This window comes from Phycodurus eques, chromosome 10, assembly GCF_024500275.1.
Source record: "Phycodurus eques isolate BA_2022a chromosome 10, UOR_Pequ_1.1, whole genome shotgun sequence".
Lineage (NCBI taxonomy): Eukaryota > Metazoa > Chordata > Actinopteri > Syngnathiformes > Syngnathidae > Phycodurus > Phycodurus eques.
The window spans coordinates 29,289,415-29,309,549 of NC_084534.1; the positions used below are offsets into that span (position 1 = coordinate 29,289,415).

General features: G+C 49.4%; 1 protein-coding gene across 10 annotated transcripts in view; it reads right to left on the bottom strand.

Annotated features, from left to right (window-relative positions):
* The window catches only part of ptprt (protein tyrosine phosphatase receptor type T), a 138,434-nt gene extending 121,850 nt beyond the window's left edge, over window positions 1–16,584 (bottom strand). For all 10 annotated transcript variants that reach the window (XM_061688123.1, XM_061688122.1, XM_061688121.1 and 7 more), the window contains exons 1-2: window positions 16,298–16,584; window positions 504–602 (exon numbers count right to left, since the gene is read on the bottom strand). In XM_061688123.1, the coding sequence (XP_061544107.1) occupies window positions 504–602; window positions 16,298–16,385 (187 nt within the window). In that variant the 5' untranslated portion in view covers window positions 16,386–16,584. The remainder of the gene's footprint in view (window positions 1–503; window positions 603–16,297) is intronic.
* Between the last annotated feature and the right edge of the window lie 3,551 nt (window positions 16,585–20,135).

The following is a 20,135-nucleotide window of genomic DNA, read 5'->3' on the forward strand; positions in this document are numbered from 1 at the left end:
TTTTAGGCTTTCAAAGTATATTTCAAAGCCAGATGAGGGTTACAAACAAGGGTTGGAGTTTCATGTTAGCTTTGAAACCTCGATTAGGGTTTCAAATTGGGGCTGTACACCTGCATTAGGATTTCAAACAAGGCCTACTCTTTCAAATCTGTGTTTTTAAGATAGCGTTAGGGTTTCAAATTAAGGTTACAAATCCGTGTTGGGGTTTCAAATGAGAGAACACACATCAGACCCAATAAAAGGTTCCAGGCTCGAGTTTGAAGCCATGTGATGGGGCTTTAAACAAGGGTTACTGTTGCAAATTTGGGTTTCAACACAGGATTAGGGTTTCAAATTCTGGTTTTGGGCCCGGGTTACAGTTTCGAATTAGGGTTTCAAGCGTATGAAAGGGCTTTAAATTGGGGTCGGAACCCTTAATTAGGGTTTGATAAAATGTCAAATAAGAGTTAGAAGCCACGCTTTCTAATTACGATTTCAATCGGCAGTGATAGTTTGCGCCGTACCTGCGTGCGGGGCGCGGTCCTGCTCCCAGGTGAAGCCGCCGGTCCCCAGGGAGACGCTGTAGCCGCAGCTGCTGTACGAGTCCTCGAAGTCGCAGCCGCCTGAAACGCACCACAGGAAATGCGCGAGGTCAGAAAAAGCGGCAAACAGCAAGAAAGAGAAAGACGCAATTTTCGAAATCAAACTTGCGTCTTCGTTCAAGTCACAATCCTGACTCCAATTTCACGGGAGAGTTTGACAGCAAGACACAAGTTTCTTGCGTTTCTTAAAGCAGAAAAGGTTTGGTGGCTACTTCAGAAGGAAGCGAGAAGAAAAGCCGCAGTGTGGATCTTTGAAAGGCATCCAGTTGGACATTTACCCGGCGGGTACGTAACCTAACGCAAACGTACAAACTTGGCTTTGTCATCCACGGCCACAGTCCAAAGTTAGCGTTTCAAATGACGGTGTCAGACCAGCGTTAGCGATTCATATCAAAGCCGAGGTTGGACTTCAAGTTGGAGTTTGAAGGCAGGTATGAAATGCTTCAAGTCAGGGTTAGGCTTTCAAGTTGGACTTGCAGGCCTGCATGAGGGTTTGAAAACCAGATTTGGGTTTCCGACAAGGATTTGAAGACAAAGTTTCAAATTTGGGTTTTGGATGAACAAATATGATTTGGACACTTCTGAGACATTTTGCTGCCTCGGATTTATTGGTCGGGCAGCACGGTGAGCGACCGGTTAGCACGTCCGCCTCGCAGTTGTGAGGTTGCGTGTTCAAATCCCGCCCCCGCCCGTCTGGAGTTTGCATGATCTCCCCGCGCCTGCGTGGCTTTTCTCCCGGCACGCCGCTTTCCTCCCGCATCCCAAAAACATGCGTGCGAGGTTGATCGAAGACTCTAAATTGCCCGTAGGTGCGAATGGTCGTTTGGCTATATGTGCCCTGCGATTGGCCGGTGACCGGTTCGGGGTGTACCCCGCCTCTCGCCCGCAGTCGGCCGGGTTAGGCGCGAGCAATTAGCGTTCCCGCGACTCTACTGCATATAAGCAGTTAAGAGGACGGACGGATGGATTTATTGGTATGAGTCCCATGAGGGTGACGTGCACCACGTGTTTGTTCCACACGGGGGCGCTGTGACGCAAAGCAGAAAAAGTGTCAACGCGATTATTCGGCTCCATTACGCTACTTTTGCTCCACATTTTCCACCACATTAGACTTCGCCGCTCGCCCGGGGCGTTAAACGCTCGCATCCCTTCACTGCTTTATCCACCCACCCCCCCCACCCCACCCCACCCCACCACACACACACACGACGCTAATTAGCCGTATGCTCTGCCGCGTGGCGCTTAATTTGCAAAGAAGCCGTGCATTTATTTGTGGAATCAATTAGCGCTCACGTCTTCTTCTGTCGCTGGCAGCGTTCGTCAAACGCCAGAAACACACGTACGCTGGCGAGACACTTGGCGGCGGTACGATTTCTACGCCGTTGTTAGGGTTTCCGATTAGGGCTGCGAGTTACAATTAATGGGTAAATTATTCCAATGTGGGATTTCAATGGCAATTTTAAGACTGGATTAGGCTTTCAAACAAGGGTAAGTGGTTCCATTTCGGATTTTAAGAGAAGGATGTGACATTACAGATGAGGGTTGCAAACCTAAATTTGGGTTTTAAATTAGGGACCCAAATTACGATTTCAAACAAGGGTCAGGCTTTCAAGCCAGGGTTAGGGTTTCAAACTTGGGTCTGGACTTAGTTTTTTTATGTACTATACCTACTGCACCATCAATACTAGTCTTGTTAGCCCCTCTATGGCGATTTACATTGTGTGATAGCATTGAGCTAACAGATTTTTAAAATCACAGTATGTGGTTTGGTTTTACACACGTACAGGGGAACCTCAGGTTACGAATTTCATTTGTTCCGTGACCCCGTTCGCAAACTCAAACGTTCGCAAACCGAGGTAATGTTTCCCATGGAAAGGAGCTAAGCCGAAAGGCTCTCAATTTACCGGTGGATCTACGTTCCTCCCCTCACCTACGGTCACGAGCTACGGGTCGTGACCCAAAGAACGAGATCCCGGACACGAGCGGCCGAAATGAGTTTCCTCCGCAGGGTGTCCGGGATCTCCCTTAGAGAAGCTCGGTCATCCGGGAGGATCTCAGAGTAGAGTCGCTGCTCCTCCGCATCGAGAGGAGCCAGATGAGGCGGCCGGGGCATCTGATTCGGACGCCTCCCGGTCGCCTCCCCGGCGAGGTGTTCCGGACACGTCCCGCCGGGAGGAGACCCCGGGGACGACCCGGGACACGCAGGAGAGACTACGTCTTTCGGCCGGCCCGGGAACGCCTCGGGATCCCCCCGGAAGAGATGGATGAAGTGGCTGGGGAGAGGGGGGTCTGGGCGTCCCTGCCAAGGCTACTGCCCCCGCGACCCGACCTCGGATAAGCGGTAGAAAATGGATGGATGGATAATATATGGGAGTTGACACACACCAGCCGCCATTTCAATTTTGAACTGCCCAAAAATCAACAACACATACATTGGGCCCTACAGAAACGTTATTTGCTTTACTCGCTCAAATGACTTCATGAAGAAGTTGTTTGCTGACCAGACGGAGTGATTGTGATTGTGTGTGCGTGTGTGACACCATAGGATAGGGCTCATTTTGCCATATCCATTGCCAAAACAACAATAGAAACATCTGCAACTTAGCGCAAGGTGTTTTCTCAAGTTAGAAGTGGGCCGAAATATCCAAGTTCGGGCAGTCACAGTGTAAGACCTGCATGACAAAGCTGTTGTTTTTTCGGAGTCTGTAAAATAAACACAGTCGCGCGGCTGTTTTTCCCCCCAAAATGAGTCATTTTGATTGGCTCGCGAAAGCTAGGTGCGCGGTCATGTGACTGCCTTGTCTCGTCTGATTGGTGAACTGGAGTCAAATGGCGTTGGTGATCCCGCTTGATCGGTGCAACAGGCACCCTATGTGGAAGTCTAAAAATAGATGCGCACACGCAAGAACGAATAAATAAAAGTAGCGGACGGCATGTCGATGATTGTAACGGAGTTAAGGTATTGATCCTTCTTCACATAAATACTCAAGTCAAAGTAAAAAGTACGGTGCGTTTAAAGTACTCTGACAAGTACAGTTTACGGGAAAATGTTACTTGAGTAAATGTAACGGAATAAATGTCACGCGTTACTACTCGCCTCTGGGCGCCGCCTCCCACAATGCAGTGTGGCTTTTGCATTGCATCGTGGGAGGTGGCAGCCATTTTAGGCACAAATAAACGAAGATATCTGAAGCACGGAGCCGTGGATGTTCGTGTGGCGTCAGAAAAAAAGTTGTTCATAAACCAAAGCGTTCATAAAACCGGTCGCCCGTGAACCGGGTCGTTCGGAAAGAGCCGTCATCGCAAAAAATCGGAAGTTAACGTAGCGTCGTACGCGCAAGTTCGATTTGGTGGTCTCGGCGTGGTTCAAGTCAGTTATTAGTTTCAACTAACTTCTTCCCACTTCGGACCATCGGCAGCATTTCAGTCCCAAAACGAAAAATATATAAAACGGGACGACACGATGATGTCATCGCTGATGCTCTGTAGCGGCAACGCTTGCGTCAACACACACGTCCAGATGCTGCGTGCGTGGGAAAGTTTGGAGAGTGTGCACGTGTGTGTGTCTGTCAGCATGTAGGGGTAGGGTGTGTCTGTGTGTGTGTGTGTGTGTGTGTGTGCGCATGTGTGTGAATGTGCCTGTGTTTACCTGGTTTGTGTGTGTTGTGTGCGTGTAAGTGCGAATTGTGTGTTTGTTTTGTGTGTGGTTGCGTGTGCACTTGTGTGTGTACGTGTGTGTTTGCACGCATGTGTTTGTGTGATGTGTGTGTAATATGTGTTGTGCGTATGTGTTCACTTGAAATATCCAAATAAATCCAGCCCAAGCCTCCCAGCGCCTGTAAAAACAACCTGCAGCCGGCCGGCTCCGCACGTTCCTCCAACGTTGCGATGAATTCGTCAACGTGCCTGAAGCCTAATTAGCATTTAGCGCGCCCTCACTCATCTTGTTAGGAAGCAACAAAATCAAAGTGATGAATTTACAGGAAAGATATCAACTGCAGCAACGCCGATATTCAGTGGGGGAGGGGCACGCGTCCACGTTCGCGGGCCTTGCCGCCGCGTCGCCTCGGCTCAAGCCATTCGAATAGTACGGAAAGCGTCAAACGTTGTTTAACGTCGATGCTCAACTATAGTCCTCATGTATAACGCGCCTGTCGACGAAAAGCGTAGCTTGTGACCAGAATGTACGCGAGGCCGATCCCTCGCTCGGTACGAGCCGGCGGCGTCCACGCTTTCCCTTGAATTCTCGCAACCGGCTTCTTCCCTAACTCTTAATCCATCTTTTTATGCTTTACGAAATGTGATCAAGTCCAATATATTGTATGTACAGCATCAGACGCCTATAACGGCTCGCTGTGCGGGGCTAATCGCTATTTGGGATGGACGGCGTACCCTTGCCTTGTTGAAGCGGGGCGGCTCTTGCCGAGAAAGGCAGTGGGATTTCCAAGAATGTCTGTGAAATGGGACCGCCCCTTTCCGGGTGTCCGTAATTGGAATTTGATAAAAGGGTTTCTGATTTTGTTTTTGTGTTTCACAATTTGTTATATTGTTTCGCACTTCTTCAACACACACACACCATTGTACACTATTGTACAAAATGCACAATAGTGCAAACAGACACACACAGTCTTACTCACACAAAACACACAACAAACAAACACACACATACTCACACACAATCATTTACACATGCACACACAAACACGTGCACAAACATGATCTTACACTCATGCTCACCCTTATACACACACACACAAAACACACACACGCACACATGGACTCACTCATCCGCACAACACATATGCTCACACGCGCGCGCGCGCACACACACACACACACACGCAGGCATTATTTGGACGTGTGTAAGGAAATGTGCATAATGCGAACGCAGCTGGCATGTCGGTCACGCGGGCACCGAATGCTGCCAGTGACGATGGCGGCGGGCCTTTTGGGGGAGTCTACGTGATGTTCCGACGTGTTACCGGGCAGGCTTTCGAATCAGAATCAGAATCGTCTTTATTTGCCAAGTATGTCCAAAAAACACCCAAGGAATTTGTCTCCGGTCGTCGGAGCCGCTCCGCTACGACAACAGACCGTCGATTGACAGAGAACACTTTGAGAAATAAAGACATTGAGAAAAACAGTCACTGAGCAAGAAAGGGTTGCTAGTTATGTGGTAGTGCCGGTTCCATATTTTATTTTTGTATTTTTTTTTTACAATTGTGCAAAAGGATGCACAATTGCAGATTGAAGGACTAATCTCGCAATAGTCCGGTCCAATGACCGTTGCGCAAAGGACTTCAAGGAGCGTACGCGGTGTAAAGTGACGAGTAGCGCGATCATTTGGGACAATGTCGATTGTGCAAATGTCGCAGATACTCCTCAGTCAGTGTGCAAGTGGGGCAGATGCGACTCTGGCATGAGTGGCCGGTATCGCTCGACAACAGACATGCCAATGCCCGCCGCTAATATTTTTGGGGGGCCCGTTATGAATATTCACGTGAATTTACGGATCCTCGTTTTTATTTGGAAAATCACGCAAACGAAGAAACAACAACGAGCTCTCGCACGCACACGAGATAATACCCGCCCGAGGCAGCCGCGCAGCTATCGGCGGCCTTCGCGTGAACTTACGCTAACGCGCGGCGACGCGAGGCAGCGAGTCGCAGACGCAGACCCGACGAGCCGAGCTGAGCCGGGACGGGAGGAGGACGCCCGCGGCGGGCGGGCGCTCTAAACTCTCTCTTTACTGCTCACTTAGATCACGTCGCGTGCGTACGTCGGCATATGCTCTTAAGCGGCTTAATGGGAATATTTAAAGACGTCGGCGTGCTCGCTGACAGCTGATTTAATATCTGCTAACAAAGAGCCCACGCCGTGGGAAGGAAGGCGCACGTGTGTAAGTGGGTCAGCACATGTACAAAACACACGCGGTAAACAACTAAACGCCATTTATTACTTATCCGATAAACATGAGTGGAGAGTCAGAGAAAAGTAAGAGAAAAGCGGGGCTGACTTCAATTCTATTGGCAACTGAGCAACTTATTCCATTTGCCGGCGGCATCGCAGCGAGAAGCCGCTCCGCCGTGTTTGCTTTGGACTCTGCGCTTCGTTATCTGATCTGAGTCGGCGGCTCTCGGAGCCCGACTGGGTTTGTATTCCACGAGCATTTCTTTCATCTTTTCACGACGTAAACCATTTCGTGATTTATAGACAGATAGCAGAACTTTAAAGTCTATTCTAATACAGCTAACCGACGGCCGGTTGCAGAGGTGAGCGTCAAACGGGGCATATTCCGAGGAGACGCTCGGTCCCTGCTGCTGTTCCGTACGGGCCCGAACCCCCTCTGTCAGATCGGAACCAAGAGTAGTTTCTGGTATCGGTTCAGGAGCGGAACAACGGTCAGCTCGCCGTGAACGACATCGAGCTGTACGCCAAGGACGAGTGTGACGGCGACGACCTGATCCACCTCGCAAGGATGTACAGCAGAGACATCGGAATGTCATTCGGACCGGATAAGCGCGGGCGAACGACAACCGCACGAGCGAAGATGTTAACAACCGAAGGGATAGAACTACCTGAGGGCAGCATGACAGATGTGCAGGACAGCAACAAATACCTTGGAATTCCACAGGCAAACGGCAACGGCGAGGAGGCCGCTCGAAGGGCAGCCACGGCCAAAAAGCTCAAGAGGGTGAGGCAGATCCTGAATAGTCAGCTGAACGGCAAGAATAAGATCCAGGCTATTCGCGCCTGTGCCCTGACACAATACCCCGGCCACCGGAAGAGATGCGAGCCGCTGACATCGAGACAAGAAAGCTCCTGACAATCCACCCCAAGTCCGGCATCCTGAGGCTGTACACAAAGCGGAAAGAGGGGGCGGGGGTGGGTTGGGGACTCGCGAGCAATCCAAGAGGAAACAACAGCTCTCCAAGAATACATCAAGAAGACGGCGCCCACGGACCACCTACTAAAAGAATGCCTCACGCAACAGAAGCCCGGTAAGGAGAAGGAGCCAGATGGGCTGTCTTGGAAAGACGAGCCCCCGCGTGGACGTGGCTGACATAGACGAGACATACCGGTGGCTGGGAAAGGCTGGACTGAAAGACACACTAATCGTGGCGTGTGTGTGCTTGTACATTGTTGAATGAATTGCGTTCGGCTACCTTGTGACCCTCGGTTCCACATGAGCCAGAGAAAGACAATGACACACACAGCTTATTTTCATCGTCGTGTGGTTAAACATCAACACACATGCACACACAAGTTGCGGTCATTGTTTTTCTGTTTCCCAAAATCCACTTTTTCTCTCAGCTCAATAACACGCACGCCCGTCACTGTCGTCGGTCTCCTCGTGCGACTTGAGGATTACGTCGCCGTGACGACTTCTGAAGTCTTCAAACGGCTCATTATCTGGCTGCACTTGCCGAGTGAGTTGGAATCAAGGGGGGCTTTATTTGGCACGACACACACGCGTAATCCCTGTCACACACACACACACACACACACAGGGATTGATGCTGATTCGGCGTTTATACAAAAGTCAAAAGATCAGCAAGACCTTTTTTTTTTTTTTTATGGGTGTCATAAGTGTGAAGCGATGGGCCAATTTCGTTTTTTTTCTGCATGCCGTGTGTTGCTTATATGCAATGACTCCTGTTTTCCTGCTCGGAGTAAAGATCACCGTTGATTTTGCTGGCTCCTTGACTCGACACCACGCCACGGCAAGAACGCCAGTGATTTTGAGATGGTTTTTCCGGAGGGGAATTTTCTGCGCTTGAATGAAGGAAGTCCCATGAACTGCTACAAAAACGTTCACGTCAGAAGAACACTGTTGATTTCAATGGCTGTTTGACTCAATAGAATGCCACGGCAGGAAAACAATTGATTTTTAGGGATACATTCCAGACCCAAGGTGAATATTTGTTTCCTGTGGTGTCGTTCATTTTGGTGAATCCTCTGTTTTTCTGGTTTGGGGGTGTCAAGGACACGACGGATTGGAATATTTCTATTTCGAAGCTCCCATCCAGCTTTTTGCAGTGACGTCATGACAATCGATTTCTCACTGAACGTGACGGATGTGTCATGCAAGAACACGGTTGATTTTCTTCCCCACCCCGGTCAGGCTGTCTTGTTTCCCCCCCCAAAAAAATTCTCATGGAAAAGGACGTGTTGTGATTGTTATTGCGGTATGTGTGTGCGCGCGCACGTGCCGATCATCTTGAGCTGACACATTTTATGAGTTCGGGCCTTTATTTGATGGATCTATTCCTCATTTTCGAGGAGCCTCGAATAGGAGACGACTTGTTTGACTGGATAGGCTTTTTTTCTGGGCTCGTCAGGAGGAGAAAAGACCACAAAAAATATAAAAGAAAGGAAATAAAAAGCTGTGCTAATCAGTATTTCGGTTGAAACGACGTTTATACACGTCGAATGAAGCACGTCGACGCCACGTTTAACAAGTGTTTGGACCACTGCACACTCGTCGTGCGGCATGAACACGAGGGCCCGCTTAATTCATCGGCCCGTGTTAACCCTTTTTAAATTGGCAAACGCCGGCTGCTTTCGAGACAATTTGTTTTTTCTTTTTGCGTTGTACAACATTCAAATAAAATTGGCAACGAAAATCACCATCGTCCTCATAACAACATCCTTTTCTGTCGGTTTTTATTTTCGTGACAAAAGTATTTCGGTCCAAAACTGAAAATGCACTTTTGGGCTTTTTTCGGCGGAAACATTTCGCGTCTGAAATTTCGGCGAGTCGCGAATATGCACGGTGGCGCCTTGAGATAAGAGTGACGCAGCTTTTTCAAGCTGTTGATGCCACTCGATAACTCAACATACAAGGAAGGGAATTATTCATTGTCCAGTTAAAACAACCAACCGACTTTGGCTTAGGAAACGCCCCCACTAGCTTAATGCTAACGGACAATAGCAAACGCCACATAACCGGCTAACAATTAGCATCGGTGTCTCGGTGTTTTAACCCTTTAAGCAACAGCTACTTCGACACAAACGGTGCCACAACACATGTAACCAGACGATATTACCAGGCTCGCACAAAATATATTATTTATCGTCAGCGAAGAACGACTGCAATTGTGACCGTCTCTCTCTTTTTGTCATCTGAGGTTACACACTGTGCAAAGCGGGTCAGGGTGTGCGTGCGTGTACGTGCGTGTTGTGTACGTGCGCGTGTGTGTGTGCGTGTGTGTGTGACAGAGAGGAAGGACAGTTGTGGCCGGGGGCGTGCGTTTGTGTGTGTTTTTATATTTATACTTTCAGACAGGTGCACGCACCTTTCAAAACTGGGTACGTTTCATTTGTGTCACAGGCCTACTTCCTGTTCGTACACCCCGGCTAACCCGTCAGTGACCTTGGACCCATGCGGCCGCCTGGGGGCGCCCTCCCCCTCACGTTGATTTTTATCGTGGACTATTAATTATCAGGGAGAGAAAGGCCAACACGTCGGAAGTCGGACAAGTTGAGAGTGTGTGTCGCGGTACGCGGTAGAACGTGTGTGTCACGATGGGGAGTGAATAGCGAACGTCGTATATATGAAAAAAAAAAAAAAGCCGCCGACGTTCAAATCGAGCCGCGCGCTGAGTCAGCGTCGCTCACGACGTGTTTCTTAGTTGTTTGAATTGAAATGAATGATTTTGCCCTCAAAGGCTTTTTCTCAGTCGGTGTCAAAGAAGCCAAAAGAAATTGCGTCAAAGTCACTTGTGCTTGACAACAAGCGGCGTTTTGGGTGAGAGCAGGCCACGTTCCGCAGCTTATTACTAAGGAACAGAACCAAATCGGAACTCGAAAGAAGAGCTTTGCTAGTTTTGGTGCTCACAAGATTCTGCGGGTCTTGAAAAGTTGGGTCAAAATGCTCTAAAACAGCTGCTCGCAATATCCCAAAAATATAAATCCCACCAGAGAAATTCAAAGGAATCCTTTTTGGGGTCTTTGTTTTTGACATTGTGGATTATTCCTTTCGCTCCGCTTCCTGCGCTTTCACACTTGACACAAGAATGTTTTGTTTGGGTCTCAGCAGCCGCATGGTGGGCCGAGGACGAGCCGGCGGGGGGGCTAACCGATTGACAGACGGTCTAGACCGAGGTGCTCGAGTGGAACGCGCGCGCGCGCACAAAAGCACCTCAGGGACTTGTCTTCACCTCCACTTCGGCTAGGCCGGTCTTCACGCACACACGGGCCCGCCTGTCATCTCCTTGACGAACCGGGACGGCTCGCCTCGGGCTCGGGTCAGAACCTCCGCTTGTAAAAGCCCGAGGACACGCTCGCTTCCGTTTGGCTTAAGCCGCTCACACGCACGCACACAAAAGAAAAAGTCGAGTCGAACCGCTGACCGTAACGGGCGGGCGCACGGCCGCGGCGTTCGCCGGAACAGAGATCCCGTCGTCTTTAAAGGGGAAGTCAATGATCCCCTTTTCTTTCCATCCTCGTCTTCTTGCGGCTGTTTTCGCCCTCATTAGCTCGTTAGCGGCCAAGCACGCTAACGTGCTAACGAGCGTGCCTGAGCTATCTTGGGCTTCTTTTTTTGGTTAATGCTTCATTTAGCGTCAACGCTGGGATCAGGGTCGGTGACGATGGGTTAAGATTAGGGTGGGTTGCACAAGATACAGCAGCCGATCAGATCCTGCTGCCAATCGTGTTGGAGCGGGGCGTGTCCTGCCTCGAACACGAGCGGGATTCCTAATAACACGTCAGCGCTAGCGCACGCAACGCCAACATTTGCAAAAATGAAACTGGTTTTAGAGTGAAGTCCGACCCAAAAAAGGACAAGAGAAAAGTCATGAGGAGAAACTGGTGTCGGGGGGCTCGCGCGTCCCGATGTAAAATGGCATCTTCCGAGCCAAATAGCGGACTTCCTGATTCCTTTTGCGCGCGGGTCTTTGAGACTTTTCCACGCGTCTCGCCATTACAGACACGTCCGCCCAATTTCCTCTCCATCGGCGAATCCGACGGCCGGGGCGAGAACGGCGTCCGAGCACGAAATAGCTGCTTCAGACCAAAATGGCTGACTTCCTGTTCCATTTTGCGCATTTCTGTGCGCGTCGTCGCGACGAACGAGCTCGCCACATTTCGCGTCGTCGAAACGAGAACGCACACGCGAACGCACAATGACTCCTCGGGCAACGCTGCGCAACGGCGGCTTGAACTTACCGCACAATATTTGCCTCGGCCAATTAACTCACACTTAAGTGTGTGTGTGTGCACGCATTCAGCAAAGGTTAATAGGACCTCGAGAGGCTTGGACAATAAGACAAGGGCCTTGTTACCCTCACACGAGCGTCTCCGCAGTCTGACACGCACGCACGCACGCACGCACACGACGGAGCGTGCGATCGGCGGCACAGCGGGCCGCTTCATTAGCGTCCGCGGCTAACACTCGCCGAACGCTGCCGAATCGCCAGCACGATGATGCAGTCGTGTTGTAAGTCGAAGTGTTCATCAAAAACACGACCCACATTTTCTTCCTCAAGTATATTTGGTATTATTTAAAGCCGCTGTTACATTATGCACAGTTTGAACCTAACATTGTGCTTAAATATGGAAGATTTTTTTTTTTTTTTTTTAAAAAGGGCAGTTAAAAAAAAGGAGCGGTGCCTTGTGACACAAGTTTAATTTGTCCCGTGAACACGCTCTTATCTCCAAACATTCAAATCCCCCAAAAAACATTTTTTTCATTCCTTGTGCGTCTCTCGTCACGCAAGCGTTTGTCTTTTCATGCCAAAACGGGCGCTCGACAGCATTGCGCGCAAACGCACGCTGACGACATTTGCACTTGGGTTCTTCCGTCACGATGTTACGCCAGCCGGGCCGCTTTGGAGTGAATCCTCCGCATCGAAGTCCGACGTCTTCTGCAGACGTTAAGCTCCGCTTAAAATGGAGCTTTTGTCCACAGCTTCAACTAAAAGCAAAAACACGTCGAAATAATCCATTCGAAATGCGTCACGCTATTGCTGGACTTGAAATGTTACCTGTTTCCAATTCATTTGAAAAATACGAACGATCGTTTTCCCTTTTTCCAATCCAATCTTAAAATGTAAAAATGGAATTTCAAAAGTGTCAAATCCTCGCCGACGGCGCGCAGTTGAACCGGCGGCGCGTTCCAGGTCCGAACGTTGTCACTTGACGCCGCCGCCTCAACGATTGCGACGACTTGACTCGCGGACGCTCGCCAGTGTTTTACGTCTCCGTTATGTCCGCCGATGCCGCAGCGGGGAGAGCGCTAAGTGCGCCCCGCAATTTGCCGCCGCGGCTTTCGTGCGGAAGAGCGTACTTCAATGGCGAGCGTGCGCGGGAATCGGCGACCGTGGCCTTCAAATGTGGAGAGAAAAAAAGCCGCAGATGTCAACGTGAGGGAAATGGGAAAAATAGACAGGATGCGTATATTTCAAGCACCAACCTTAATGCATTCATTGCAATCAATTATTTACAGAAAGAAGTTTAAAAATGGAAAATTGTCGTTTTTCTCCTGGACTTAACATGAACGTCGACTTTCGGTCGACGTTCATTTCAATTTGTTCATTCCAATAAAAATAAGAGCAGAATTAGACGAACGTCAACAAATATGCTATTTTTCTCTAATCACAGAAATCAAAACGAACAGAGGCGGCACGGCCGGCGCGTGTGCCTCACAGCCGTGAGGTTGCGGGTTCAAATCCCGGCCCGGGTGGAGTTTGCATGTTCTCCCCGCGCCTCGCCCGCGTGGCTTTTCCGCCCGCATCCCAAAAACGATCATTGGCGACTCGAAATGGGAATGTGAGCGCGACTGGTCGTTTGCTTCTACGTGCCCTGCGATTGGCCGGCGACCGGTTCGCCCGAAGATAGCGGTGTGGAAAATGGACGGACGGACAACGAACAGGATTCAAGTCTGCACTTAAGTTTCCGATAGTTGCGCAATCATCGCGGCCAACGTTTCGCCGCTTGTTTGGCGGGAATCGACGAATCCAAGGAACGCGTTGGAGTACATCGTTGCCGCGATGAGCCAAAATCTGCAAACGCCGCCGCTCCAAAAAGGGGAAGATGCCGCAAGATGGCGTCAAAGCACTACTTTTGCCAAATAAACGCCTCAACTCACGTTGACTTCGTTACTTGGCACCAAGACGCCGCAAGATGGCGTCAAAGCGGTACTTTGGTCCCAGCGAAGCTCCTCGACTGACGTCAACGGAGTTTCTCGGCACAAAGGTGTCGTGAGATTGATTTGAATGATTTATTCAGGCTCAATTTTCCAAGTGAAGCAACCGAGAGCAAATTGTCATTCGGAATGCCGACCCGGACGGCAGCAAGGTACGACTTTTGTCGAAATAAAGCGCCCCCACTCACTTCAACACGGTTCCCTCGCATGGCAGCGAAGCACTACTTTTTTCCCTGACAGCAAAATGCCACAAGATGGCGGCAAAGCCCGACTTTTGTCGAAATGAAACTCCTCAACTCACGACAAGCTTGTTTCTCGGCGCCGAGACGCCACGAGCTGGTGCCGAAGTACTACTTTTATCGCTTTGGCCTGAACACCGAATCAGGTGAGTTTTTCAGCAAATAAGCGGCTTAGGTTCCAGAAAAAATAATCAAAACAAATGGCGAACGACGCCGACTCGGCCGCCGTGTTTTTCTCCGTCCCCGGCGACCTCTCCGTCGGCGTTCATTATCCCTCCGCCTCCTCTCCCTCCCTTCTTCCCCGGCCGTCAAGGAGACGACACGCGGCGGCCGACGAATCTCCTTAAGTGCAATTGCGACTCCAAAGGCGCGACCTCCCCCGAGGTCGCCGCCGAGTACCTTCTCAAGGTCAACTTTTACGTCATCGCGCCGTCGTTAGCCAACCCTTCAAAAGGCCGCAAGGCGCTTTCGGAGTCACGCGCCTCACACGTCGCACGCTCAACATTCGCACACGACAGCGAACATTTCAATGAGACGAGAAGGAGGAGGGACGCCTTAAGCAGGAGCACGGCGTGCTTCCAAAATGGCGGCCCGCGCAAACACACGCAGGCCAAATATTTCCACGAAACAATGACTAATTCGAGGCCCGCGATGTGCGTTCGACGCGGCTCTCCAAACGCAAAAGAAATATTTCCACGCAACGGTCACAATTCGAGGCGGAAATCAAAGGCTCACGCACGCAAAGAACACAAACAGCTGAAATGTTTCCAGGAAAACGAGCCCAATTCAAGCTCTCCGAGTGGGTCAACTCAGTGCACACGCACGCTTTTCAAAGGGAACAAAAATGGCAAACTTCAAAGCAATTTCATCAATATTTGCACCAGAAAATGAAAATAAACACAACACTTTGATTTTTGTTGCGCAACTGGAACATTACGTGCACACCAAAAGGCAATTTCTTCCCAAATTGCTGCCAAATCGGTGTCGGCGAGCACGTCTCCTTTGCCGGGCTGGCGGGCCGCCCACAATAAAAGGCCGCCGGACTCGCCCGACTCGGAAACGGGAGCGCCGCCGCGCACAAAACGCGACTTTCATTCGTACGATCTCGTCCGGCGTAAATCGTAAAATATCGCAGACGCAAATTTTCCATGAAACAAGCATTCAAATACATTTGAAGCAGATGCGGCGACATATTGAGACGAATATATGATTTGTCTGCTTTTGTTTGTTTTTATGACCTTTTGGGTCATGAGAAATCATCTACATTAAAAAAAAAGAAAGATATTAACCAGCCTTGCTCCGCAAAGATTTTGTGAAAAAATATTGCTTTGAAAATGATCGAGTTAAATTAAGCACTTTATATTCAATCAATTCATTGAACGATTAGACTATTAAATACAATTAGAGCAACGCAACCTTGTAAACGTCGACTTTAATTCATATCGTCTCGACTCGGTGGCATACAATTAATTCATATAACACACACACACACACACACATACACAAGAATTGCATGACCAAACATCATGTCACGTGTTTTGTGCTTTGCTCAAATCAGCAAAAGAAAATGTGAATTAAAGTCATTACTTTTGGGTTATTCCAATTTGGAAACGTGGAAAAATCTCCAGTTTTAGTGTGAGACCTTAACGTGTGTGTGCTGTGTGTGTGTGTGTGTGTGTGTGTGAGATCTGATGGGCCACTCTCGCCCCCTTGCGCCACGAAAGCGCACTGCAGATGCAACAACTCGTCCAAAGCCACCGAAACACGCACAAAACGTTTCGTGCAATCCGCACGAATTCGAGCATCGTTCACAATCGACCTCCGTTTACGTTGCAGTCACAACAATACCAATGAAATGTTGTTCATGTAAACAAGAGTCACAATATTCTTTGAGGTTTGAGGGTTTGGGGGGCATGGAAGGTTGGATTGGGGGGGGGCGGGGGGGGGGGGGGGGTTGGGGGCTGCATGTGCCTCGTGCAATCGTGGGATGACTACCAAGCAAAAGGTTCCAGGAAAGTTTGCACACACACACTAAGAGAGAGAGATCATTTCTTCTTTTTTTCAACGTTTTTCTCCAATGTGATGCAATAAAAATGGCAGTTTCATGAAACACTTTTGTTTTGTTTTGTTTTGTTTTGTTTTTGGGCGGCGGCGGCGGCGGTTTGAGGGACCCCCACCGCCGGCAAGGTGCTCCCGGACCCGCACGGCATGCAAGCCAGACGTGGCAACGATAAGACAATAAAACAATGAACACATTTCAATTTGACAAATGATGACAAAGAACGAGTACAATTATCATTGTTATCATGATTATTTTGTGAGCTCACCCGGGAAAAATTGCGCAACAGTGCGTCCCAAAGGCGCCAAGAAGAAGAAAAGTAGGCGCCAAAGCATCACGTGACCCCCCGCGTCCATCTCTTCTTTTTTCTTTTTTTTTTGCGTTATCCTTTCTTTCGCCAACTTGTCTCACATGCTCGCGCCTCCTCGCAATCGTAGCCCCCCCCCCACCAAAAAAAAAAGTCAGACAAAAACACAAATGAGCAAATTTGTCACATTTGCGACAAACGCCTCAAAGTTCCTCGCGCGTGTGTGCGTGCGCGAACTGACTGGTCGTCTGACCGACTGACTGTCGGAGGCTCGCGCACCTCCACTGACAGCCGCGCGCGCGCCCGCGTCAGGCAGAGGCGCGCGCGTGCCAGCAGATCGGGGGAGATTCCGGCCCGGAGACTTTCAAAGTAAGAGAACGAAGATTTAAAAAAATACAAAAATAAAATAAAAAAAACCTTGGCAGGGGGAATGAAAAGGAACGAAAGGAAGGTACTAATGAACTAGGCAAAGAAAGAAAGAAAGATTTTTTTTGATCAAAGATTTGAACAGAACGTCACTATAATTTTGATTAATGTGTGCAATATTTTTATTTTAGTGTGTGAACTGCCCTTTTCAAAAACATTTTTTTTAAATATAGTTGGATGGAAATTGTAACTTCATTCCCATATATATTTTTTTTACAGGTCATAAATGAACAATAAGGAATTATTCATAAGAATGTCACTCATTATTGCCATTTTTAATGAGTCAAACGTTTTTATTTTATTTTTTCCGCTTTTCCAAACTAAGCTCTTATTTTGTAAGAGCACATCTCCGGTTTCCGTCCCCGCACGCGCTGCGTACCGCCAGCCTTACGAGCTCCCCCCGGGTCCTAACGCCTGATCCTCCGCGATCAGCCTCCCCGAGATGACGTCACTTACCGTTCACGAATCATGAACGAAGTTACTCGATGCGAAAGTATTTGCACGCCAGTCGTCGTGTGATCTTACTTTTGATTTTGGATGACTTCCAAAACTTCGCGACCCTAATCTCGACTCCAAAGCCCATTTGAAACATCTTTTCACGTTTTAAAGCCGATTGCACATTTCGAGCCCCTTCGGAATTTGAAAGCCTTGTTGTTGAAAACATGGCCGCCGGCCTCGCGCAAAGGAACCATCCGACGGTCCTGTTGATGCGCTCGTCATCAAATGGAATTCGTCGTATTACTCATTGAGATAGTTCCACGACGCCATTTTTAACAGAGTACCTTGAAATTGTTGCCAAATGCATTTCCAAAGTCTTCTTCCCAACACCAGTTACTTTTTGCTCAACGCCAAAGCGTGCGCTCTGACGACGGAACATTTTTTTAAGAAGTCCCCAAAATATTTTTGCCTGACAAAGATGACTCCCGGTCGTGTCGTCGCCATCGTCCGGCGTCGTACGCAAGCGAACGCGGCCCGAAGCCATTTCTTGCCCGCACGTGCGAAACGCGCCGACCGCTTTGACCCTCCTAGCTCAGCGCCGCCGTCGGCACGCGGCTCAAAAATGGGGCGTGTCCTATCTGGGCCGAACACGCGTTTCATCTGCGCTTTTATGCAAACAGCTGAACTAAATATGGAACACACAAATATTAAACACGTGAGGCGGCCCGTGTCAAAACAAAAAGTGTGTGAAAAAAATCACATCACAGTGGTCGAGAGAGACAGAAGAGGCACTTGCCAATAGCCCGCCGAGGTTTAGTGCAGTAATATGACCAACAGGTGGTGCTGTTGAAGTGTGCTAGTTGTGAGAGATTGCGCAATCGGAGGTGAGGCGCGCCCTGTCTCGTGTTTGACAGCAACTGAGCAAATTTTAACCGGAAAATCAGGGACATTATTTATTCAAAACAAACAAACAAACAACGAACTAAAATGGAAAAGAATTGAAAGTAATTATTTTTTGGTTTGTGTTTTGACCTCTCGAAAGCCGACTCTGCTGTCAAAGTGATGAAACAGAGCATCGAAGCAAACGAAACAAAAGCTTTTTTTTTTTACAGTCTGGGAGTCTCCGGAGCGAGCCGTCTTGTCCCGGCAACAACGCACACGCACACGCACACGCGCCGCACACCAACAAGTGTCCTTGAAGCCGGCAACGTTGTGTGTGCGCGCGTGTCACGGCGTCGACCACTGAAGGTCCGCATCAGTACGCGGCAGGCACGCGACTTTGCTTTTGTCCGGCGGAGACCGCCGGTCACGTGCAGACGTCCTCGTCTGGATCGCCGCAGCGTCCGCGCAAACCAAACGAAAGCGCACGTCGCGCTGCCATATCGCGTGTTTGGCGCCCGGCGTCTTTCAAACGCGCTCGGTCGAAGAACACCGCGGACCTCACGACCGTGGATGAAACATTCACGGGCCGCTTCCCCAAAAGTCCAAAACACGCGGCCAAAAGTCGACGGCGTGCGCGTTGCCGTTTTTCTCATCGTGTCGATTTCTGCACGTTATCAACGACGACACGAGCGTGACCGGAAAACGAGAGCGCGCGTGTGTGCATTGACTTTGTCGTTAGTGTGTTTCTGATCAAACGAGTGAGCGAGTGTGTGCGCGTGCGTGCGTGCGTGTCGCCCAAGGGCAAATACGAACCCTTCATAGATCCTTTGATATCGATGAGAAACACCGGTTGGATTGATACTCAAAGTCAGTTGCATTAGTGAGGACAAACTCGCCGACGCGCCCCAACAGGCGAACCAGACGGACGGCGTCATCGGGCCACGTTTGCGCTGCCGCTCAAAACGTCTCCGACAAGCAACGCCGGCGTTCTTCTTCTTCTTCTTCTTAACTCGTTCACCGCCGGCAGGGAACCCCAAGGCTGTCAGGCGTTTGCCAGCAATGACACTCCCTTTTCAAGCCCCGCGGAATATTGTGCGCAAGGAGTATGTCAACACTAAAACCAGCAAACGAAAGATCAGATCAGTCTTCTTTCATGAGAAAGAAAAAGGTTCGCCTCTGGCTTCTACCGTTCTTTAGTAATCCGCGGTCAAATATCGGCTGCTTTCTGTTTCCGGAGGGGAGGGGGAAGATGGAGAAGAGAGCCTTTTGTCACCGAGCACGACGACGACTTGGACACCAATTTGGTTTTTTCTCCGGTGAAAATCTCGACACTGAGAAAGTACTTTGGACCGAAAAATAACAGAATTTACATGAGACAAAAACGCATGAACAAACGGGCCTCCCGCACTTCTTTCCTCCAAATTCTCCTCCTCCACCGTTTCGATGACCTCGCGCTCGAAATCGAGCAACCTTTTAACCGCATCTGGATTTTATTCTTTGGTGGCGCTGAATGGGATCTTGCGTGGTTGTCGTTCTCCTTGAAACCAGTTCCTAATTCTGCTCCGAGTTTGGAAATCTAACTATTACGACAAAAATAGATGTCTGAAATTTGCTATTGTGGGTCTCGGAGGAAAAAAAGCTTTCAAGGACCTTTTTTGGTTGCACTGCGTACTGGAACGGGAGTCGAAGTTTTCAAAAGGACATAGCATTACTGGAGAATGCTTTTGACTGATGACGTGTTTTGCAAGGGTAAAAAAATAATAATAATAATTACTTTTCTTCATCGCAATCCTAAAAGACGCTCGACTCGCGGGTGTTGAATTCCTGCAAGATGGCCGAAATGGAAAACTCACATCGGTTCCGTTGCAACGTGAACTAGCGGGACGAAATGACGTTTCGATGGAGCGCGTTTGCTCGCTAAATGTAGCTAACGCCGGCCGCGAACGAGTCACCTTCGTCTCCGATCATCCGGAGGGACGAAGCTCGGCTGGCGACTCATCTGCCGATCCCGCATCCCGTTTGTTCAAACGGCCGAGAGCGTCTCGCCGGCATT